The sequence below is a fragment of the Lycium ferocissimum genome, unplaced genomic scaffold, assembly GCF_029784015.1.
Source record: "Lycium ferocissimum isolate CSIRO_LF1 unplaced genomic scaffold, AGI_CSIRO_Lferr_CH_V1 ctg15703, whole genome shotgun sequence".
Taxonomy (NCBI): Eukaryota; Viridiplantae; Streptophyta; class Magnoliopsida; order Solanales; family Solanaceae; genus Lycium; species Lycium ferocissimum.
Genome location: NW_026716200.1, coordinates 1 through 26266, shown reverse-complemented (window position 1 = coordinate 26266; position 26266 = coordinate 1). Strand labels below are relative to the sequence as shown.

At 38.3% G+C, this 26266-nt stretch overlaps 1 protein-coding gene across 8 annotated transcripts; it reads left to right on the top strand.

Moving 5' to 3' along the window:
- The first annotated feature begins 13130 nt into the window (after window positions 1–13130).
- On the top strand, window positions 13131–25831 carry LOC132042500 (uncharacterized). 8 transcript variants are annotated; one of them, XR_009411498.1, is made up of 6 exons: window positions 13131–13600; window positions 14915–14972; window positions 16158–16436; window positions 23758–23842; window positions 23929–24789; window positions 25532–25831. XR_009411498.1 is itself a non-coding variant. In XM_059433023.1 (5 exons), the coding sequence occupies exons 1-4, from the start codon at window positions 22507–22509 to the stop codon at window positions 24010–24012; spliced, it is 555 nt and encodes a 184-aa protein (XP_059289006.1). In that variant the 5' UTR covers window positions 20696–22506; the 3' UTR covers window positions 24013–24789; window positions 25532–25831. The 8 variants fall into 8 exon arrangements, 4 of the variants coding, with proteins under 4 accessions (XP_059289003.1, XP_059289006.1, XP_059289005.1 ...); XR_009411497.1 differs by lacking the exon at window positions 14915–14972 and having other exon boundaries at window positions 13134–13600; XR_009411496.1 differs by lacking the exon at window positions 16158–16436 and having other exon boundaries at window positions 13149–13600.
- The last annotated feature ends 435 nt before the right edge of the window (window positions 25832–26266 follow it).

Here is a 26266-nt window from a genome sequence, read left to right as displayed (position 1 = left end):
ACTCTAAAGTTTTGAAGAACTCTAAGGACGATACAGCAAAACGATCCGTATGCTCTGCCTCGGATCTAGAATACACCAAGATATCGTCGATGAATACGATCACAAATAAATACTGGAAGGGCTCGAACACATCGTTCATCGTATCCATAAATACCGCCATGGCATTAGTTAGCCCAAATGACATTACCTCTAACTCAAAATGGCCATATCTTGTTCGAAGGGAGTTCTTGTGGACATCTTTCTCCCTAACTCTCACTTGATGATACCCGGATCTTAAATCTATCTTTGAAAACCATTTGGCGCCTTGTAATTGGTCAAATAAGTCATCAATCCTAAGAGGATATTTATTCTTAATCATCACCTTATTCGCTTATCGATGGTAATGCACATTCTCAAGCGAGCCATCTTTCTTTCGACAAACAATACGGGTGCCCCCGGGGACGAACTAGCCTAATCAAGCCTTTCTCAAGCAAGTCTTTTAATTGCTCCTTCAACTCTTTCAGTGCAGCCAGGGGCCATTCTATAAGGAGGAATTGATACAGCTTGTGTCCGGCAACACATCAATAGCAGAAATCAATCTCCCGCTCGGGAGGAGGCCTGGAAGCTCTTCCTGAACACATACGAAAATTCATTTACTACGGAGATCGACCAAGAGTTGGCGGCTGAAACCTTCTACATCGTGAACTCAACTAGATGATAAATGCAACCTTTTGTGATCATTTTCCTTACCTTTAGATAGGAAATAAACCTACCTTTTGAAGTAGACGCGGATTCCCCTTTCCATTCTAAAACTGGTTCTCCCGGAAATTGGAAACGAACCATTTTCATTCTACAATCAACATTGGCATAGCAAGAAGCCAACCAATCCATGCCCATAATAATATCAAAATCCACCATTTTTAACTCATGTAAGTCAATCATAGTATGACGGTCACAAATCACAACTATGCGCTTTCTATATACCGCTAGCTATTACCGATTCACTAACGAGTGTAGACACCTCAAAAGGTTTGATCGACTCCCGGTTTGACTCTAGCGACCAGCAATATACGGAGTAACATATGACAACGTGGAGCCCGATCTATCAAAGATATACATCATGAGAAAATACCGATAATATACCCGTGACAATATCGAGAGAAGACTCAAGATCTTGGCATCAGCTAAAGCATAAATACTGACGAGGACCGCTCGAACCGGGGCTCTCCTCTCTGCCCCCGCCCGCGCCGGCCGACCGGGCGCATATGAACCCGGCCCCATGGGGTGGGATGATGAAGATGCGGCTACACCCCCGAAGGCCGGGTCCTACCTCTACCACAAACCGAGGGGCAATCCTTCGCAATATGGCCTCGGTCGACGACACATGAATAGCAAATCTCTGAACCCAATCGGCACTGACCCCAATGTAACTTCCCACACTGGGAACATCGTGGATCGGGTAGCCTCGCCTGAACCGAATCACCCCTGAACTGAGATCCCGAAAAGTTCTGACTCGGCCCGGAAAGAGTAGATCTATCAAATCTCTGGCCTGAAAATCGTAGAGGCGCACTGGTCATAGAATGACCTGAATGCCTCGAAAAACTTCGTCTATCATCCGCCTATACTCACTCGTAGGACAGAAGATCTAGCCCTCCCCGTTATACCCTCTATCATGCTCACGCTCACTTCTTTGTTGTTGTAGGCTTTCTTCTAAATTTTGAGCATGGGCTTGAATGTGAAATATCCATGTTGTCCCGAAGGGACGCGACCAAGCACCTATCCATCAAATGTGGCCCTAGGCCCTTCACAAATCGCGCATTTTTTCACCCATATCCGCTACCATACGGGCGAAGCATACCTAGTCAAAGAATTGAAGCGGAGACTATACTTCAAAGCACTCATACTTCCTTGCCTTAAATTCAAGAACTTATCGGCTCTAGCTCACCGAACTTCCGAAGGCAACTAATGGCGGAGGAAGGAATCTACAAATTCTTGCCATACTAGGGAGGCGCGGTCGGCTCCCGTGAAGCCATCCAAACCGTGTACTAACGAACCACAACATCCCTCGATCTATAGGGATTCTAACTCCACCGATTCGGTGTCCGAAGCATGTATCAACCGAAGTGTCCTCAACATACCATCAATAAAGTTCGGAAGGGGTCCTCGTCCGGCTTTTTGATCCAAAGAATTTCGGAGGGTTCAAACTAATGAAATCACGGCCCTCGTACCAATGTTCTTCCGCTCCGTACTTTGCCGAGTCTCGGCGACGATTCGAGTGAAGAAATGAATGGCCTCTTTACATCTTGGCACAGCGCATCCGCGCGGAGGAGCCGAGGAGGTCTTTGCCGGAGGGCGGGGCCGAGGCCGAGGCTCGCTCACGCTCCTCGAAATAAGCGGGAACGAGGGACCGAGATCGAGCCGCATTCCGGAACTCACTTTCCTCTGGTGCTGGCGGTGCTCTTTCGGCCCACACGCCTTGTCTTGCCCTCTTCGGGCCGCCGAGCCTTTTCTCTTTTATCAATTTGTCACACCCTTAATCCGATAGGGTGTGATGGGCACCCGACCCTTATTTAGGGCCGAGCGAACCCGCTGACTCTCGTAATACTCGCGCCATGCCGGCCCTCAAATCATGACACAAATACATAACGAAAGTTTTTCGAAGAACAATATGCTTTTACCTTTCTCGAATCAAATAAAATACGTAACATATAAAACTTATAATACAATGCGTAATAATACATCGCTTACATAGCCACATAACCGACATCTTATACCCACGAATTAATCGGCTCGCAAAGTCTCTAATACAGAACATGAAACCATAACTTAATACTCGACTCCTACAGCGCACTCCGAGAAAATGGAGCTCGCCAATCCTTACTGAACATCTTTTTCTAATATCTTCAGCTCCACTGGTGTACCGCGCGGCATGAAACGGCCCCGAAGAAAGGGGTCGGTACGAATATGACCGAGCATGTAAGATGAAATACAATAAGCGGGATCATACGTAAATAAAGGTATAGAAAATCATAAGACTTGCTTTTGAAAACATAAAATCATGTATGTCAATGTCATAAAATCATTGTAGAAACATATAGCGTGTCCCGGCCTCTAACGAGGGACTCGACGAGTAAAATCATTATATACATACATAAAGTGTACATATAACGTGCCCGGCCACTCTAACAGGGACGCGGTAAAATCATATTATCATATTATCACACACACACACACACACACACACACACACACACACACACATATATATATATATATATATATATATATATACCGTACCCGCCCTCTAGTGAGTGATTCCTGAATACGCGTGTCCCGCCCCGCTAGCAAGGGACTCGGTATGCCATCTCGGCCGCCATCTCCATCACATCATCATATATATATATATAGCGTGTCCGTAAACATAAATGAGGGACCTCGTGAATAATGCGAAGGAAATGTGGCACGAACGCGTGTCCGGCTCGAGACTCAAATAAAGACATATTAGCTCGGGCACCCAGTAGTAGCCGAGAAACCATATGCACATAAATCCTTTTGGAGACTCAACGAAGTAAAAATCGAACGAATCGTCATTTTGAAAAATCACAGGACAAAAGTTATATCAAATGTCTTTGGACACTACTCTCTAAAACAACAAACAATTTTAGAAATCATAGCAACGCATCGAATCATAAGTATACGAATCATCATTTTCGTACTAATAGTGTAAACGACCTGAACCCGTAGGCCGTGACTTTGTGTCCGACCGTGGACACTCATACGTACGACACTCGGAACTAGCATACTAGCTTGTTTAATCATGTATAATCACATATAGCCTCGGAATTAGCGCATAATAATCAATAGGTGTCACAAAAAGCCGTCGAAACCGTCATAATGGCCGTAATCCCAAAATATATATGGAGGCTAGCCGACTAGGTCGCCCCGAGGGCGAGACCGCCCGAAAACATATATATCACACACATACATAATCGTACAAACACAACCATAACCCACATACATGTCTACGGACCTCATGAGCAACGGAAACATATTGACGGGACGGGCCCACCGCCGTACCCCACAACGAAGAATATGTGCGTACGCGCAAATATATATACCAAAATAAAGGCTCCCGGACGGCGAGCACTCCCGAAGCGTAATCGGGGGTCCCTGGCGGGTGGATCACCGAGCCGAGCACCGTACCGCGTACGAAACGCGCCCCCGAAGAAAAGCGGGCCGCACGGAATATACCGAGATGCGAAGCAAGAAAATATAATAACCGATCATAATCGAATGAGAATCTGCGTAAAATAAGTACAATATGCAAAATGTTAAAACATTTAGTTTAAAAACATAAATATACCTGCATTTCTTAGGACGATGGTCGCCCGCCCGTCGATGGCGCCATACCACATCATACTCTAGAAGATTTCGATCTCAGACACCCGACATATCATATCACATCATAATGCCGTAACACCCCCCTAACGCCAAATATACACGGTACCCGGCCAAGGGGACACGGCGTACGAAACACATCATACTCCGAATATATCAAAGTGCGCACGAACATAACCGGCCGGGGACTGCGAAAGGGATCTGACGAGATGCACGAGCGTAAATGTGAGCAATCATACGCATAAAAATCATAATCATAAACTCGTTAAATAAATAAGAAATCCATACTCGGGAGTTAAATTAAGTAGTACTAAGTCTTTCCCAAAAGTCACTAAGCGACAACCATAGAAAAGTCAACGGGACCCACGGACGGGTGCCAACCCCATCCGAGCCCGCTTATGGGGAGTTAAAGGGATGTCTTGCCTTGGGAATCCCCAAAGTTCTGGGCGATCAGCTCGTGCATAAAATTACGAGCGTTCGTAGCTCCGAGAATCTTTAAAAGCAAAATCCTTTACAAAACCTTTGAAATTCCATCAAATGAAAACATAAAGACCTTAGTTAGGCTACATTAAGAGAGTAAATCTTCGAAATGAATAAGACGCACATAATGAGCTCTGATCTCAGAGTGGAGTTACCCCGAGGTTCGTGTCACCACCTAATTAATTCTAGGACATGCCAAAAAGAAAGAAAGAATAGGCTTCGCATACCTTGTCCGCTCTCAACTAAGCTAGCCCTCAAGTCTCGGGCACTCCAAGATCTACATAACACCAATATACCAAACATTAGCCATAAACATTTAGGCATTAGGCATTCAATCCCAAACGGACATCAAACTTTACAGAAATTTCGGCAGCATTTCCCCTATGAATACAACACCCCGAGAATTCAACAACAACCAAGCCAACAACCAAATTACAACATCAATAATCAATTCACAATGCATTCCAACATTCATAGTTCTTTACTACTTTGAACCCAACAACATTCATAATATTCCAACAACATTCCACAACATTCATAATATACCTCATTTCAACACTTACGTTCAATCTAATATCCGCGTTTATACATTCGATTACTAATCCAAAACCTTCCACACAATATTCAAGAACGTCTTAAATAGTTCACACAATTTTCAGAATAACCCAACAATCCTCCAACTCACCCGAATTCTCTGAACCCGAGAACAACATGATCTACATTCTTTCCTTCCAAATTCATTAATTACACTAATAATCCACACATTAACAATGCAATCCTCATAAATACAAAAAATCACATAAAATTCGCATAGAATTTTCCAAATCATCCCATAACTAACATAACCTTATTTTGAGTCATTAAACTTGCATTTTCCCTCATGAAATCCATAACGACGATAACTAAAATGCTAACGACAATTTGTTCATTCCCAACTACACAAAGGGGGCCTATTCGGCTAACAACACTTCCACACATAAGGATGATTTTAATTCTTTTCTTCACACAACAACTATCAAAACATGCTAACTAAAATTAATTCATTACTATAAACACAACATATAATAATAATACCCGCCAAACACCTTCACATACGGCCCCAACTTCAACTTGGTTTCTATCATGAATTTCTTCCTTTTATAGCATGCTACAACACATATAAACCATTTGTAACACATAAAACAAGATTAAAACTCACCTTTCTTCTTCAACTTCTCAACTTGCCTAAGGTGGTAGATAGAGAAAACGAGTAAGCTATTGCCCGAAACAACGACTCCACGTTATTAAGACCCTTCAATTAGCAAGTTTGCTTGAAGGAATGATTTTTTTGATGGCCAAATTGAGTCTTGATTTTTCTGTGTTGGCGAATTTCTCCTCTCTTTCTCTCTTCTTTGTTTTCTCCAAGCTTCTTGAAAATTCTATGTGATGAAGATGATGAAATGATCCCTCAAGTCATCTTTTATTTTGCAAATATTATTAACCATATGGCCATGGCCCACCCAGGTGGCGAAGCCACATATTTATTTTCCTTTTCTCTTTTTTTTTTTTTTTTTTTTTTTGAATTTTCAACTTTCCAAAAATAGAATACTTTTCCAAAAATAGAATTTGACAAATATTTCCTTAACATTTCCGTGCCAATAAAACCATACACAACTTAAGCCTTTACAATATACAAAAGTCTCTACTTCATATCTCGGGATAGTCTTGTCCCCAACTTATCGTAGTTATCCCGGATTATCCCGACGTACAAAATACGCGGGATATAACAAATAGCTAAGTATATAATCATACTCGGGGGTCGGAAAAATAGTCATATTAAGTTCTTTCAAAATAGGCCGCTAGAGCCAAACGTAGAAAGTCGCGGGACCCACGGGCGAGCGTCAACCCAATCCGGGCCCGCCTATGAAAGTTACGAACCTTATTCACTTTAGGACTTTTCACGAACATATCGAAGCAATCCGAGCCCTTCTGTGAAAGTTACGACCGTTCGTAGTTACGGAATCATTTAAGAACAAAACTCTTTTGAAAACAAAACTTTTATGCAACTTTTGAAATTTAGTCATACAAAAACATAAGAACCATAATTCGACTACGTTAAGAACACAATATCAAGACAAATAAGAATCATAAACATGCTCGGATTGCAAAAATAGAGTTACCTCGAAACTCGTGTCATAACTTACTTTCAACTAAGACATGCCAAAAGAAAGAAAGGTTGAGCTTTACATACCTTAGCCGCTTCCTAAGCTAATCCCAACTTAAATTCTCTCAGATCTACAATAATATATTAGGTATCAACCATTAGCCATAACACTTGAGAATCCAATTCCAAATTAATACTTTGTCTACAAAAATTTCGAAACATTTCCCTATAATCTTCAACATCCCCAGAATTCAACTCGGCCAAATCAACAACAACCATACCAACAACCATACTAACAACATCCATACATGATTCAAAACGCATTTTAACGTCAATAATTCCTTTCACACAATTCGACAACATTTCATTTATATTCAAATAAACTACATACGATCAATTCAATACCAATGCTCACATATTCGATTACTAATCCGCAACCATTCACACATGATTTAAGAATATTCCAAGAAATCCATACAATATTCAAACAACCCGGCCAACATGCTATGCCACCCGAAGCTTCCTAAATTCCATAAGAACAACGACAGCACGTTTCCTTCTTCTGAGTTCATAAACTATATCAACAATTCCATACGTTAGCATTATCATTTTCATCAATTCAAGCAACTATATTAAAATGACATTATGTTCTAAATCAGCCCACAACAATTACGATTTCCATTTGAGTCATCAAACCTTCGTTTTCACCACATAATCCATAACTAGGGGTGTTCATGGTTCGGTTTGGGTCGGTTATTGGTTAAAACCATAACCAAACCAATTTAGTCGGTTTTTAAATATCTAAAACCATAACCAAACCAAGTAAAATAATAACCACCAGTTTGGTTATTGTCGGTTTGGTTCGGTTTGGTTCGATTTTTCAATTTATGACTAGCCGTGACAATTCAAATATTCTCTCTCTACATTCTTCAAATTTCTTATAAGCTCTTTTTTCTCACGCCCACAAGGGCGAACTTTGCTACATATTGAGGGAAAGACATGCGATGGCAATGTAAAATGAAAGAGAGATAGTAGGGTTTTTACTTTTTACCCTTATGCTTACGACTTATTAGAGTTGGGCTTGGATTCTTTGGACTTGGACATATTCTTTTAAGACATAGGGCCTTAAAAATACGTAGACCAAAATTAAATTAATAATTAAAAGGTATAAAATATCTTTAATTATTTATGAAAAGTTAATATTATATATAAATAATTATAAATTTTATGTATATAATTATCGGTTTGGTTCGGTTATTTATTTTTTTTTACTATAACCATAACCAAACCAAATATTATCGGTTTTTCAAATTTAAAACCAAATCAAACCAAACCAAACCAAATGTCGGTTTTTTTATTCGGTTTGGTTAAATTTTCGGTTTGGTTTTGGTTTTAACCAAAACTGTGAACAGCCCTATCCATAACAACAACAACTAAAATACCAAGTAATTTAATTCATCATTCTTACTCAACACAACATATATGCACATTTTGACTCCCATACCATAACTTCATGAATTTCATCCGTTTCAACATAGCACAACACACACAACCATCCATAAAACATGTAGGAAAGGATAGAATCTTACCTTCTCCACCTACTTCCTCCCTCGGCTAGGATTGTTTCGCAAGAATAACGCTTCGCTTGTTCCAACAACTACTCCACGTCGACGAGGACCTTCCAATTAGTAGGAAAGCATGAAGAAATTTATTTTCTTGATCACCTTCCAAGGCACCCATTCGGCCAGCCATGGCCGAATGCCTCTCTCTCTCTCTTTTTCTTTCTCTTGAATTTTCTAGAGTTGGAAAATAATGAGTTGTGCCTTGTATGTCATCACTTATATATATATATATATATATATATATATATATATATATATATATATATATATATATATATATATATAAATTGCATGCACATGGCCGGTCATGTGCAAGCTTTCTCTTCTTTTTTTTTTCCAATTTTCTTCAATTTTCTAGAATTTTCTTAGGTCATGAATGATGACTAATTACTTGACTTGGTCATCCTTTGCCTACATATACATATGTCTTGCTATATAAGATGAACACATAACCTCTTTAGTGACTTGAATTAATTGGCCAACCATGGGTGGGACCCATGTCCACCTCACGGCCACATGGCCCCTTTGGCCACTTCATGAAATAATTTTTCCAACTTCTAGCCTCTAATTTTCCTTATTCCAACTTTACCCTTAATACTCCATACCAATACAAAGATGAATATGTAACTTATGCATTCAAAAAAAAATTGTAACCTTGTCCTTAACTTCCCGCCATTAACTCGGAATATCCAAATGTACAAAATGCGAGATATAACATCCAGCACCCTCAGTACCTCTCCCGGATGTGTCAGACCAAGAGATGAGAGAGGTTATTCAGTTGTTGACCCAGTTAGTAGCAGCTCAGGCTCAGTGACAGGGTGCGAGTCATGGTGATAAGGCTGTTAGCGCCAGAGTACATGATTTAATTAATTTGGACCCTCCAGAATTCTTTGGGTCAAAACTAGATGAGGACCCGCAGAACTTCATAGATGGGATGTTGAGGACATTACGGGTAATGCATGCTTCGGATGTTGAGTCGGTAGAGTTGGCCTCTTATAGATTACGGGATGTTGTTGTTCATTGGTATAATACCTGGATGTCTTCTAGAGAGGCTAACCCACCTCCACATGTATGGCAAGAGTTTGTAGATGCTTTTTTTCAGCATTATTTACCGCCAGAGTACATGATTTAATTAATTTGGACCCTCCAGAATTTTTTGGGTCAAAACTAGATGAGGACCCGCAGAACTTCATAGATGGGATGTTGAGGACATTACGGGTAATGCATGCTTCAGATGTTGAGTCGGTAGAGTTGGCCTCTTATAGATTACGGGATGTTGCTGTTCATTGGTATAATACCGGGATGTCTTCTAGAGAGGCTAACCCACCTCCACATGTATGGCAAGAGTTTGTATATGCTTTTCTTCAGCATTATTTGCCGCCAGAGATTCGACGGGCCAGAGCTGATAGGTTCTTGAACCTCAGACAGGGGAACATGAGTGCTCGAGAGTATAATCTTCATTTTAATTCACTGGCCAGGTATGCTCCAGCTACGGTAGCAGATATGGGAGATCGTATCCACCGGTTTGTGAGTGGTTTAGGGCCATACTTGATTGATGATTGTTTGACGGTCTCACTTCAGAAAGGTATGGATATTTCTCGCATTCAAGCCCATGCCCAGAATCTTGAGGAGCTACAGCAGCAGCGGAGAACTGAGCGTGAGCATGATAGGGGTTATAGTAAAAGGGCCAGATCCTCAAGTGTTGTTAGTGAGTTCAGAGAGGGTCAGAGGCAACAGTATTCTAGGCACTCAGGTCTTTCAGCGGTTAGTGTAACTCAACGATTTGCAGGCCAGAGATTTGATCGACCTATTCATTTCGGACCAGGTCAGAGTACCAGAGCCTCGAGTTCTCAGTATAGGGGTGATTCAGGCCAGATGAGGCCACTTTTACCACGATGTAGTCAGTGTGGTAAGCTACATTTGGGACAGTGCCGCTTGGGTTCAGATGCTTATTATGCACGTCCCGGGCAGCCATATGATGCGTGTTGTCTATCGAGAGGTGGCGGTATGGTTCGACCCACGGGATCGACGGCGGTTCTTCATCAATCGGGACACCCTGCCGGGGCAAAGCTCACACATCAACAGGCCGTGGTACAGGTAGAGGGTGAGCGTCTAGTTCGAGTGGTCCTTAAAATCATATTTATGCACTGGCTGGACGACAGAATCTTGAGTCTTCGCTCGATGTTATCACAGGTATATTATCAGTATCTTCTCATGACATGTATGCATTGATTGATCCATATTATACCTTGTCATATAGTACTCCTTATATTGCTGGTCAGATTGGGGTGAAACCTGAGTCGATTAAACCTTTTGAAGTGTCTACACCCGTTAGTGACCCAGTGATAGCTAGACGGGTATATAGAAATTATGTGGTTATAGTCTGTGACCGTCATACTATGCCAGATATGATTGAGTTAAATATGATAGATTTTGATGTTATTATGGGTATGGATTGGTTGGCTTCTTGTTATGCTAACGTTGATTGTAAAATGAAAATGGTTCGATTCCAGTTCCCAGGAGAACCAGTTCTGGAGTGGAAGGGTATTACAGCATCTCTGAGAGGTAGGTTTATTTCCTAGCTCAAGGCAAGGAAGATAATTGCTAAAAGCTGTATCTATCATTTAGTCCGGGTTAAAGATACAAAAGCAAAGTCGCCGACTCTTCAGTCTGTTCTAGTAGTTAATGAGTTTTCGGATGTATTTTCGGACGAGCTTCCAGGCCTTCCACCAGAACGGGAGATTGATTTTTCCATTGATGGGCTACCAGATACTAAGCCAATATCTATTCCTCCTTATAGAATAGCGCCTGGAGAATTGAGGGAGTTGAAGAAGCAGTTGAAGGATTTGCTCGAGAAGGGTTTTATCAGGCCTAGTATGTCGCCGTGGGGAGCGCCAGTGTTATTTGTGAGGAAGAAAGATGGCTCCTTACGAATGTTTATCGATTACAGACAGCTGAATAAGGTGACAATAAAGAACAAGTATCCACTTCCAAGGATTGATGATTTATTTGACCAGTTGCAGGGTGCCAAATAGTTCTGAAAGATAGATTTGAGATTAGGGTTCCACCAGGTGAGAGTCAGAGAGAAGAACATTCTGAAGACGGCCTTCAGAACTAGACATGGTCATTTTGAGTTTCGAGTAATGTCGTTCAGACTAACTAATGCACCAGTGGTGTTTATGGATTTGATAAATAGTCTATTCAGGCCTTTCATAGATTTGTTTGTGATTGTGTTTATCAATGATATCCTAGTATATTCTCAATCTGAGGCAGAGCATGCAAGTCATTTATGCGCTGTCCTTAGAGTTCTTCAGACTCGGAAGTTATATGCAAAGTTCTCAAAATGTAAGTTTTGGTTGAATTCTATAATTTTTTGGGGCACATTATTTCAGCTGATACTATTCGGGTGGATACTCAGAAGATTGAAGTTATGAAGACTTGGCCGAGACCTACAATACCTACTAAAGTTTGTAGTTTTCTGGGTTTGACAGGTTATTACAGAAGGTTTGTAGAAGATTTTCTTCTATTTCTGCACCACTGACAAAGCTGACTCAGAAATCAGCTAAATTTCAATTGACGGATACTAGTGAGCGCAGTTTTTAGGAGTTGAAGAATAGATTGACTTCGGCCCCTGTCCTGACACTTCCAAAAGGATCGGAGAGCTATGTTATTTATTGTGATGCCTCAGGCACTAGGCTAGGTTATGTGTTGATGCAGCATGGTAAAGTTATTGCTTATGCTTCAAGGCAGTTGAGGAAACACGATAAAAACTACCCGACCCATGATCTAGAGTTGGCTGCGGTGATTCATGCATTGAAGATGTGGAGGCATTACTTATATGGTGTTCATGCAATTATTTACATGGACTATAAGAGTCTCCAGTATATTTTCAAGCAGAAAGAGTTGAACATACGGTAGAGACGATGGTTAGAGTTATTAAAAGATTATGATGTTAGTATCTTATATCATCCTGGAAAGGCGAATGTAGTCGCCGATGCTCTTAGCCACAAATCCATGGGTAGTTTATGTGATGTTCAACCAGAGAAAAGGGAGCTAGCTTATGAGCTTTAGCAGTTAGCTAGCCTAGGAGTTCGATTATTGGACTCGTGCGATACGGGAGTTACTACTCAAGATTTAGCTATCTCATCTTTAGTAGTTGAAGCGAAAGAGGGCCAGTATGAGGATCCCATGTTAGTCCATTATAGAAATACATCTCTTCATAAGAAAGAGTCGCCATTTGAGATTTCTGCAGATGGAGTTCTCAGGTACACAAGGCAGACTATGTGTTCTTAGTGTTGCAGGGTTACGTCGCTAGATTTTAGGGGAAACCAATTGTTCCTATTATTCTGTTCATTCGGAAGCAACAAAGATGTACTATGATATTAAGTCAATTTATTGGTGAGACGGGATGAAGAAACACCACTACAAGAAATATGGTTTTTAGTGCGGTGCTCAGTGGCGACTTTATTTGTCGCCACAGATAGTAGGGATTTTGTAGTAGCTATATAAAGTTGCCACAACCACATAGAGCATTTGCAGCGACCTTTAAAGTCGCCACTGAATATATGCTTTTAGTAGCGACCTTGAATAGATCGCCACAAATATGTACCAAAATAGGACTAAAATTCATGTTCCCGCTAAAGAAAAGGTTGGCTCCAAAAGTTTTTGGGGAGACTTATACTATGTTGCCACTAATAGGTTATTGTGGCGACTAGGTCGCCACTAAAAGTTCAATTAAACAAAAGAAAAAACGAAAAGTCACCAAAAATGGACAACAAAAACAATAAGAGGAAAAAAACAAACAGAACCTTTATTTGGGTGGATTTTCATCCATTTTCCTCTCTACTCTTCCCTTAATATAACCCTAATCCATACACAAAATTCAAGAAGCCAACAACGATTTCTTTCTAAGTTGACATTTCCGTTGAAGAAATCATGTCTTGAACCCGATTTTGCTTCTCTCTACACACTATATTTGGTTAGTTTCTTTCTTTATTTCTTAAATCATTGTGTTATTTCTATGGTTTATCGCTTTGCTTTTCTTTTTTTTCTTGACTTTGCGGTGACAAAAGCTTCTACGGGTTAAGCTTGGAGACAGTTGGATTTATGGGTTTTTTGTTTGAAATATGGTATTTGTTTGAGTTGAAGTGGGAGAAATTGAAGAGGTTGAAAAAGGCGTATTTGGGTGGCCATTTGTGGGGTTTGGGTTTTGGGAATTAGGTATTCATGGTTTGAAAAGTTATAATGAGATTATATATAGTTAAGAATAAAGTTATTAACATGATGTAAAGTACTGAACTTTGATGTATTTTAATGTTTGGGTTTATTTAGTGAGTTTGATGTTTGAGATATAAGGTCACCAGATCACTAATATTTTAAATGTTACTCTCTTTCCTTGTAAAGTACCTCTCTTTCTTTGCGTATCTTGCATCATTCAAGTAATGGGTTCATGTTTTTTTTTTTTTTGATTCTATCATATGGGTTTGTGCTTGGTAGTCTAGATGAACCCAGATGAGTAAAATTTTCAATTTTGATTGAGAATTTTGGATTCTTGAAAAGATTTGAGATTAGTTCTTTGGCAGGATTGTTGCTTTTATGGGATATGTATTTGTGTGTGATATATGTGTTGTATGGTGAAAGAGATTTGAAGTTGATAAATGGGGGCGTGTGGGTTTTTTTTTGGGGGGGGGGGGGGGTGCAGTGGGTAGATTTGAGGTCAGATATATGAGTTTGACTTTAATTTAAGGTTGGTTGGAGCAACACGGAATTCTTATGATTTGTTGTAAAGGTTCGTTATTTGCTATGCTCTTGGTATTTCGTATGTGATCTCATTAGACCAATTATTTAATTTTCATGTTTCTCTACTTTGTCCTTCCAAGGAATTTCGTAAGGTTTTGATATTTCTATTGTAATTCTGCTTGTGTTTATGTTGGGTAAAAAAAATGCCCTAATAACTTGATTTCTTTTGTGGAGTCAGTTGAATACAATTCCCTTTTCAGATTTCATATTTCTGCTGTGTTTGATGTGAAAGGCTGATTTTCAAATTTCGTGCAGCTTATGGATATTGATTCTTTATTTTTATTTTTATAGAAGATGTATGTATATGCAGGCCATTATTTTCTGGAGTTTGCTTTCCCAAATGGCTCGAGTTTGCTTTCCCAAATGGCTCAAGTTTGCTATCTTGAGTACTTTTTTGTTTTGACTTCCCTGGAACTCTTGCCATAAGTACTTGTATTGAGATTGGATAGTCGTGTGAATATCTTTATGATCTTGAGTTCTTTACTTATTGTAGAAAATGAGTAGAGTAATATTGAAGACCATGCAATTTTAATTCACCACTCTAGTGAAAGGTAAACAAAAAGGCGAATTTAGTTCATATTTTAAAGTGGAATACAAGCTGCTTGCTTTTATGGCTGGACATTTTGTACTCTTACACTGTTTCATTTTCAACTTGTGGCTTCATTTACTCAACCAGTTATCAGTTTTAGAATTTTAGTAAATGTTGGACTTTATTTTCCAATCTAGGTGAACTAGGGAGAGGACTATCTACCTTGTTGTCCTTTTCCTTCTTTGTTTGTTTCTCTTCCTTTGCTACTGCTATGGTGTGTAGATTTGTTTGTTTTTAATTATTGATTTTTGAATATTATTAATAGGTTCAAATTAAGCTAATAAAGTAGTCTTGCATAAATTTTCAAAAAAGTAGTCTTGCATAATAAAAAGTTCCTGTCTAAACTTTTTTTTTTTTTTTTTGGCAAATTCCACTAGGCATTTTTGGTGCCTAGGGCTATTTTATTTATTTTCTAAAAAGCAAACCACAACGGAAAAAGTACAAGTAAGGGGGACTAGGCAGTACCTTACTAATCCTATTGAGGCAAAGAAAAAAACCTCTACTTCTAGCAAGAATGTTAAAAATAAGAACTTGAAATGACCAAATACGCTATGATCATCACAGAGTTTATAACACACTCTGTGATGATATTACAAATGATAATACTAAAATAATGAGAAATTTTGTGTAGTAGATTCCTCATCCATATCCACTCTAGCCTCTTCACCCAATGGTACTGTTATTTGCAAATTTCCTTGAGACTTGTTTTTAGGGTCATGTTGCACTATTTTCCTCTAGTTTTCTCCTGCATTGCTTGTACTATTTTGTTGTGGAGAGAACAATTCTTGGCACTGAACCTTTGCACTAGTTGTAAGTTCATGTTGCATAACCTGTTTCTGCTTAGAACTTGACATGCCCTTGTGTTTCTTCTGACGTGCACTACTTTGTACCTCCTTCAGAGCTGGCTCTTTCTGCTTTTGCACAGGAGTTTTAATACTACTGCTTACAGAACCTGACACCACATCATCTGATTCTTCATTGTCATTGTGAATACTAGCACATGGAGTCATCTGTACTTTGCCTTCATGATAAACTTCATCTTCTTGCACCTTATGTCCCTCTTGGATCATGTCTGCAGCATCAACAGCTAAATGAGTATCAGCTACTGAATTTTTGACTGGCAGTGCTATTTTTCCTTTGTTAACAGCATCGTCATCATCTGGAGCATTGTCAAACATTGCATAAATTTCTTGTGAGGATGAAATAGAATCTGGTGACTGCTCTTGCTCAGCTGATTTAGCTACTGAAATTTCACCTTCTTCTATATCCTCCTCCACCTGATCACTCCACAAAATCCTATCCCCACTACTGTAATTATTATTAATAAAAGTGGTAGAAGGCACATCTTGGCAAGCCTTATTCACAGTAACAAGCTCCTCAATTTGCCTATTATCAGAAGACTCCACCAGCTGCAAATTCTTAGAAGGTGTTTGTTTTTTCATTCCAGGTGTAAAGACAGTTGCATTAATGTTTAACAACTTCTTCACACCTTTAAGTACTTCTGCATCAACTGTGATTGTAGGTGTTGTACCTTCTTGCACCAGAGGTGCCTCAACAAGCTGATTTTCTTTAGCCACATTAGCAACCTCTAGACTAGTTATAGCTACAGGTGTTTCGACCAACTGCTGTTGCTCACTTGCATTGGTCTCACTAATTGTTTGTTTCCTTGAGACATGTTCCTTTTGAATAGGTGCTGCAGCTATAACAGTAGTTGCATCCACTGGAGCAACTGAAGATGGTTGCTTTCCATCAATCTGAATCAAATTCTCCACCACTGGCATAATAGCTGAACCATGCAGTTGTGCATCTCCATCCACAGCCTCTTTATCAACATCAACAACCTTCCCTTCATGATCACCTTCCACCTCTCCCAATGTTGCGAAATTATTAGAACTTTCAACAACACTAGGTTTAACCGAGGCAACCTGATTTGCTGCATTATTTTTTCCATTCAATTTCTCTGTTGCCAAAGCAAGTTGTTTCCGAGAATTGTCATCAATAGTCACTTGCTTATTTTTATTAGTTTGCCACCTGTAGAGATCCTTAACATTGCCAATCACTTTTCCACTATCCAGCACCTTAATAACATGATTTCTATACCTATAATTTGCTTGCTTAAACTTTGATTTCTCTGTCCAAACCTTTTAGCAAGTAGCATCTACTATTGTTTTGTATAATAGCTGAATCATTTCCTTTTGTACAACAACTATGTAACTAATAGGAATCAACTACTGTTTTCGGCAGCAACTATTGTTTCCTTGTACACGCTATGTTTGAGAGTCGCTTTGCACATTCGAATATGTGAACTTAAATTGTTTTTCACTAAAAGTATTTTGCAAGTGTTTGTACTTGTCCAGAATCGTCTCATTCAACACATGCCTATATAACTTAGTTTGTTGTGATTATTTATCACCTCACACTATTTATTGATTAATTGGTTGAATTTCTTTTTGTAGGAAATAAAGATGGATAAAAGTTGGTTAAATGTCAAGAATAGATGTGAGAGAAGATTTATTGAAGGGATAGACAACTTCCTTAATTGGGCATACAGTCAACCAAATGTGAGCACAACGATTCGATGCCCTTGTAAAAGGTGTAGAAATACCCAGTTCAAGACGAAAATCCAAGTAAGAACAGACCTGTTCGAGAAGGGTTTTTGGGAGAGTTACAATGTGTGGGACTTGCATGGAGAAGTGTCAGTGAGAGTTGAAAATTCTAATGTTACACGAAATGATGAAGTCCAGGATGACACTCTTGAAGAGGATAATATTCCTGAAATGATTCATGATGCTTTTGTGTTATATCCCGTATTTTTGTACGATGAATTATTCGTAAGCTAATCGAGATAAGTTCAAGGACAACATTATTTTGGGATATGAAACGAGGACTTTTAATCCCCGATTTTAATAAGTGCACGACTTGCTTGCAAATTTCTATTAGTATAGAAATATTAGTGGAGATTAGGGATTAATTAACCATGATTAGATTATTAAGTGGGGATTAGTGATTAAATTATGATTAATTAAGTTAATTAGACCCCTAAGTGGGCCCCACAACATGTGGGTGAATCTGATTGGTGTTTGGGATAGTGGGACACATGTCATTGTGGTTGGACATGTGTCACCAATATGGGCAGCATATATAAGTGAGTTAATGACTCATAATTCACATTTTTCAAAGAAAGTTGAATAATAGAGAGAGAAGCTCTCATCTTCACAAATTAAGCTAGAGAGAGGAACCACACAGCCATGGCTGCTACTGTTCACGGCTAGCCCTAAATGGTGAAGAGGAAGAGAATTTCAACTCCATAAAAGTGTTCCAAATGTCCCAAAGGAGGCAGCAACATTAGAATTTAAGTTGAAGAAGATGAAGTCGTGTAAATGGTGCAAGCTATTGTAGAATCTGCCCTAATCAAATTGGAGGTAAGATTTCTTCTTTTGTCATGAAATTGAAGTTAATGATGTTGTAATGGAGAGATTAATTTGTATTAAGTGGAATTGGAAGTAAGAAAATTGCATGATTAGTGTTGGTGTTGAAATGGACAGAATTGGAGTTGTTCAAATTAGGTTGGGTTTGATTGTTGTTATTGTTATTAATATTATGGATTATGTGTTTAAAGTGAAAGGAAAGCTTAAGTCATGTTAGAAACTTGTATTGATTTTATGGGCTGTTTTAGAACTTGTTGTGATATTAGGATAATGTCCTTGCATATAGTAGTTGATGTTGTTGTTGTGTTGTTGCTGATGTGAATCACCAAACTTGGAAGAAAGAAGCGTATAAAATATCGTATGTGGTTTGCTTGGTATATTCTTAGATGTTCGTGAGATTATCGGGCATTGTTATGTGGTAATTAAGGGGCTGTTTTGGGTGTGTTGTTGTTCTTGTTGAATTGGAGGACTAAGTTCTTATTGAATTGAAGGGCTAAGAGTAGTTAAGGCTATGTATTGTGTTGTTGTAAATGTTGGACTATCATAAGGTCGTTTCGCTGAAGTGTTGTGGCTATAGATTATTAAGAGTAATTTGAATATGTCATAGTCGTTATGTTAAAGATTATGGAATGTCGTAATGTGTGGGCTGATTTGGAATGTTGTGCGGGCTGTCTCGGGACATTCTTGAATCTTGTTTTGGCTAGACTTGATATCGTACTTGAACGTGTGGTTATTGATGTTGACTTGGTTGTCTTATAGTTGGCTTGAATATAAGGGAAATGCCGCCTAATTTTCTAGAAATGAGCTACTAACGTTGGAATACGTTTTGAACCTTCCCGTGGCTTAACCATAGTTTTTGACGTCTTAATATAGGTTGAAACACTACGGGCAGCGTATACGTATTGTATTACGGATAAGCGTTGAAGGTATGTAAAGCTATCCCTTCTTTCTTTTTGGCATGATCTATGTGGGATAAACAAACGATGAACGTATAAACTCCAAAGAAGCTCCTATTCTTAGAGACACTAGGATGGCTAATGTTCTTGATTTCCAGAAGCTATTTCATTATGTCTTGATACGTGTCTATGATTCCAGAAGTCCTATTTGATATACTCCATAATGACATTCGAGGGGTACTTGACATGACTGTTGTCTTTGATTCTCAAATGTTAGTTCATTCTAATTATTCTATTGAGTCTCAGATGATGATTTAGTTTGCATATGGTTGCTCACTACTCTGCTCGTGCATGCTGTTAATATATCTTTCACCGAGTCCCGGGCCGGGTATGTTTTCGTGCACAGTTTCACTGCATTGTTCACCGAGTCCCTCACTAGAGGGCCGGGTATGGTATATATATGATGATATGATGATATGATGATATGATGATATGATGACATGGTGATATGATGATATGATGATGTGATGATGGCACCGAGTCCCATGATGGGCCGGGTATGGTATACATGTATACGACTTATTCACCGAGTCCATAATGGGCCGGATATGGCATATGATATAGTTATGCATGATTTTATTTCATAAGGCACAGGTACAGTGATTTCTTGATTATCATACTTGTCTCCTGAAATCTCTACTTCAGTTATGATTTTCCTTAATGTATTTCATGCTTTATATACTCAGTACATATTTCGTACTGACCCCCTTTCTTCGGGGGGCTGCGTTTCATGCCCGCAGGTACAGATACTCGATTTGGTGATCCTCCAGGTTAGGACTTCTACTCAGCTGTCTTGGAGTGCTCCGTTGTTCCGGAGCCTAGACTTTTGGCACAGATCTTCTGATATATGTATATATGTTTATTCGTGGGCACGGCGGGGTTCGTCCCGTCATATGTCACGCTGATACTCTTAGAGGTCTGTAGACATATGTGTGGGTTGTATATAGATGTTGTTCAACTGTGTTAGCATGACTTATATTTTGGGACGTTTTCATTCGTAGTGACAGCCTTGTCGGCTTGCGTATGTATAGTTGGGACGTTCTCATACGTTATGACAGCCTTATCGGCTTGTGTACTATATTATCTTTTTGATGGTTGTGACTCATCGTGAGTTGGTGCCTTGATATATATATATATATATATATATATATATATATATGTGACAGTTCTGAGACGACGTTTCGTTTTTATAAGTTCCATATTATGTTTAGTTGCGGATTGATTATAGCTAACAGGTACGTATACGAGTGTCCAGCTCGGGCACTAGTCACGGCCTACAGGGTTGGGTCTTGACATTTTGGGTATTCGAATATGGAGGATATGAATAATCTACCAAGGACAATGAAGAGCCAAATGTGCAAGCAAAAAAATTCTACAAATTGTTGGAAGATAGTGAGACAGAGCTATATCCTGGTTGTAAAAAAGTGTCAAAGTTGTCTTTTGTAGTTAGGCTACTCCACTTGAAGTGTCTTAATCACTGGAGCAACAAATCCGTGGATGCATTGTTGAGCTTCTTTAAAGAAGTTCTTCCGGAGGGGTCATTCGTACCTAATTCTTTCTATGATACAAAGAAAGTGCTTTAAGATTTAGGCTTGGGGTACACCAAAATAGATGCATGTGAGAACAATTGTATCTTATATTGGCATGAGTATGCCAATGCCCAATCATGTCCTAAGTGCAGTAAGTCAAGATGGAAGTCAAAAGAAAATAAAGGCAAGAATGTAGCTAATAAAGTCTTGCGACATTTTCCAATGAAACCAAGATTGCAGAGATTGTACATGGCAAGAGAGACGTCAAAAAAATGAGGTCGCACAAAGAGGAACGTATTGATGACGGTGTATTGAGACATCCCTCAGACTCCATGGCATGGAAATCTTTTGACGAGCAACATCCCACTTTTGCAGCAGAACTAAGAAATGTTTGATTAGGTTTAGCAAGTGACGGGTTCCAAACTTACGAAAACATGAGTACCAATCATAGTATTTGGCCTGTCGTACTAGTTCCATACAATTTGCCACCATGGGATTGCATGAAGAATTCATATTTCATGATGACATTTCTTATTCTAGGCCCTAAGTGTCTAGGTAATGATATAGATGTATACTTACAGCCAATGATTGAAGAGTTAAAAGAATTATGGAACGGAGTGGAGACTTATGATGCATACTCACAATCTAATTTTATGATGCGTGTGGCTGTCATGTGGACAATCAATGACTTTCCTGCATATGGAAACCTCTCGGGATGGTCAACCAAAGGTAAGCTTGCATGTCCGTGTTTCCATAAAGATACACAATCTATTTCCTTGCGTAATAAGTTGTGTTATATGGGTCATCGTCGCTTCCTTCCAATGGATAATCCATGGCGTAAAAATAGGAGGTTATTTGATGGGAAACTGGAGATGGGGGTTGCACCTAATCCTTTAACAGGTGATGAAGCACTGACACAATTACAAGGTTTGAGAAATGTAACTTATGATAAAGTCCAAAAGCGGAAGCGTGATGTTCTCAAAGATGCTTATAATTGGAGGAAGAAAAGTATTTTTTTTCAATTGCCTTATTGGGAGAATCTTTTGTTATGACATAACCTTGATGTGATGCATATAGAAAGAAATGTATCCGACAACATTGTATCAACTGTTATGAATATAGTTGGGAAGACAAAGGACACATTAAAAAGTAGATATGATTTGGTGGACCTTGGCATCAGGCAAGGGTTACATCCAATTGAAGATGGGAATAATATTTTGTTATCGGCAGTATGTTATGCATTGTCCCTGCAAGAGAAGTTGAAGGTATGCAACTTCTTAGCCTATTTTAAGGTTCCTGATGCCTTTTCATCTAACATTTGAAGGTGTGTCAACATCCAGGATAAAAAGATACATGGATTAAAATGTCATGATCACCATGTATTGTTACAAGACATTTTTCCAGTAGTAATACGTGGTTTGCTACCTAAGGAAGTGTCTGAACCAATTATAGAGTTGGGCCAATTTTTCAAGAATTTGTGCTCTAAGTGCCTGACAATTGAAGATCTTGATATCCTAGAGGCTCAAATTGCTATCACATTATGCAAATTTGAAATTGTTTTTCCTCCAACGTTCTTTGATGTCATGGTTCATTTGCCAATTCACTTGGTAAGAGAGGCAAAGCTTGGTGGACCAGTTCAATATCGATGGATGTATCCTTTTGAAAGGTATTGCTTTCTATTAATTTGAATATAGTTTTAGAATGACACATTATACTAACCAATCGTTTGGATACAGGTATTTACGGATACTTAAGTCATATATTCGCAACTTAGCTCGTCCTGAAGGTTCTATTGACGAAGGTTATTTGGCAGAAGAATCTCTCACATTTTGCTCACGATACTTAAATAATATCTCAACTAAATTCAATAGACCGGCTAGGAATGGTAATGAATCTGTGCCAAATGGTGAGATGTCTATATTTAAAGATAGTGGGCGACCAAAAGGTGGTTCAGATATCGCTGAATTATCTCGTCATGAGTTCAAACAACTAGGCATGTATGTGCTTCAAAATTGTGAAGAGGTTTGGCCATTCATAGAGTAAGTTTTCAATTAATTCCAACATTGTTTCAAAGTTAAATCAGTGCTTCAATTTGGTCCGAGCTTTTGGTTTATCCCATCGACAGCTACTCTATGTAATCTATTTTTTTTTAGACAGATATTTCTCTTATTTTTTCTCTTCCCCATTTTGTGGATTTTCATATTTTTTCCAGTAATTTGCTATATAATTGTCGCATGATTGCGATTCAGTTTGGTTTTGTTGTTCATCATCTTTTATGTGAAACTTTATACGTTATATATATATATATATATATATGCATCAATTAATATATACTATTAGCAATATTGTTAGATAAAGTAACATTGATGTTAGATACACTTAGTAGGAAATGGATTCGAGAGTTCTGTTTCACCTAAAGTAAAAAATTTAGGTATTGATTGTAGTGTTATTCTTGTTTCATATTTTAATGTGCTATAAATTAGAATAATCCATCTTTGGAGTATATTTTGGATGCCGAGAGTTGTTTGTCTTCTGTAATTTGCGTTTGGTGACTTAAAGAAACACCTAAAACTATCCATCCCTGTAGCTCTATTGTTTTTTGACCAACTTTATAGAGTTAGTGATTGCAAGTTTCTGAAGTATATTTCTTTTCTAGTCTACGTCAAATGAAATTTGAAGATGACATGATATAACGGGTTCTATTTCTGCAGTATGTTTGCATATGGACTATGTTTTTTATGCAGTTTTTCTGGAATACGTTGTTTCTGTTGTACAGTTTCAAATTTAAATGGTTCAATTACATTGTTTTAACTACCTTTATTACAAAAATGCAGGGAGCACAAAAGAGAGATTGAAAGACAAAGTTCAATAGGAAATGAAAGGCATACCGATGATTTTCCTGATTGGTTTTGTGCACGTGTAGGTGTCTAATAAAATAACATTGAATTATAAGTGTGTTTATCCCATGATATTATTGATTATGCGTTGGTTGTTTTTATTTGTAGATCTTTCAACTATCAGCACAAGGACATGTAAGTGATGACCTTTTAAGCTTAGCAGTTGGTCCAGGAATCGTTACTCTACATTGATGGTGAATGGATTTAGATTCCAAACAAAAGAGCTTGAGTCGAGAAGGAAAACGCAGAATTGTGGAGTTCTTGTGAGAGGAGATGATTCAGACTCTAAAAAGGAGTATTATGGCATAGTAGAGGACATTTACGAGTTGTCTTACAGGGGAAATAGGAAAGTTTACCTCTTCAGGTGTCATTGGTGGGATGTGGCTCATTTAGGAAAAGGGTATAAGATTGACAAATACGGTTTCACAAGTGTGAACACTCGTTGTGCCTTGCGTACAAATGAACCATTTGTGTTGGCATCTCAGTCTTTACAAGTCTTCTACTTGAATGATATGATTGACAAAGAGTGGTTTGTTGTTGTAAAAACAAATCGTCACGACCTTTATAATATGCCTGAAAAGAATGATAGTTGTATAGAGGTTGAAGATGAAGTGTTACTGAATGGAGAAGCTTATCAACAAGAGGAAGTTGAATTTAATATGTTGCGTACTGATGATCAAGAAATTGATATCGTGGTGTCTTTACATAGGGGTGATGTTGAACCACAAAGCATTAATTATAATGATGCAAGTGAACAGGCTCAGAAAAGTGTGCATAATCAGGAAGAGGATTTCATTGATGACAACCAAATAGATATGTCAGAGAATGAAGAAATTGAAGAAGAGAACATTGACATAGAGGACAGTGATATGGAGTGACCAAAGAAATAGCTTTCTATCAAGTCACGGTCATCTCGGATTTTTGCAGAAAGTGCACATCCCACTCCAGAGATTGAAAATAGTGGTCCAAGTTTGTTCTTTATTGTAATTTAATTATGATTTCAGTTGGCATTTCTTGAAACAATATGAAATTATTTAGATTACTCATCTAAGAGTTGTTACTTATAAAGGAAAATTATAATTTTGAACTCTATCTCAAACCCTGTTGGATCACTATGTTATTGGGTGATTTGTTGTAATTTTCCAGTACTCTTAATGTTAATTTAGGTCCAATCTCATAGTTCAGAATAATGATGAATGCATTATGTTCAATAGTTTTTGAAACATGATAGATTTGCTTGGTCCCGCGATGAAATATGTATATCTGTGAGTGAGACATATTTATGCTAACTTCTTTCTTTGATAAGATTATTATCTATGTAAAGCTCATGGAATATAATCATATGTTATAAAAGTTTTACAATGTTAAGAGTGTGATATTTGAAAGTAGAACTTTATTTAATGTGTCAAGACATGGTTCGAGTAGAATGAACTTTCAGTTATATGCTTCTTAAACTTTCCTTTTTATATATAAAAAATGTGCTTATTAAACTACTAGTTATAACTGTGTTATATTAGTTGAATATAAAATCTGGTTAACTTGTGTTATATATATTGTGGTTATTCCAATTTCAATTCTTGAACAACCTAACTTCTCTTTATCTAGAATTTCATTTCTTGAATAGACTACTTTTTCTTTCACAAGTCAGTATGGTTCTTACCAATCAAGATGACTATATTGTGATCTTTTGTTTTCTTATTTCTCTTAATAGCAGGGACAAGGTTCTTAAACTATCACAAATAGAGACGATCAAGGAGGAGTTTGAAGACACCTGGTGTTTTATTTTTGTCAAAGGCATCGAAGAAGGAGGCATTTGTAGACATCTAAAATTTTGTTGCTTTTTGTCAAAGGTGTCAAAACAAGGAGGAGTATGAAGACTGGATACACTTCATGTTTTATTCCTTTTGTTGATATGTAAATGCATACAATGGCACTATGATAAAGTATTGGGTTGTGTATGGTTAATTGACTATTTAGTAGGTATTTTATTTATAATATTCGGCTTGAGAAATGCTTTTGGTGTTTGTTGAATTATATGGTTTTAATATTTGATGGAAATTGATATACAGACATGTATATTCAATTTAGAAAAGCAGGTCGCCATTGAAAATCAACCAGCCCAGCATTTGTTGAATTATTGGAAAAATGGCTTTAGTGGCGACTAAGCTCTGCCACAAAAATATTTAGCATTTGCAATGATAATAAATTGCTACTACAAAGTCATTCTTTAATGGCGATTATAGTCGCTACTAAAGATTTACCTTTTTAGAGGCGACCAAAGTCGCTACTAAAAGTTTTTTATAGTGCCGACCTTGCCAAAACTCACAGATTGAGGAATTCTTTTTGTAGCGATATCCTTCACTTTTAGGGGCGACTATGGTCACCACAAAAAGATTCTTTTGTGGCGACCTTTTTTTCCCCGAAACAAAAACACAATTTCGGCGAC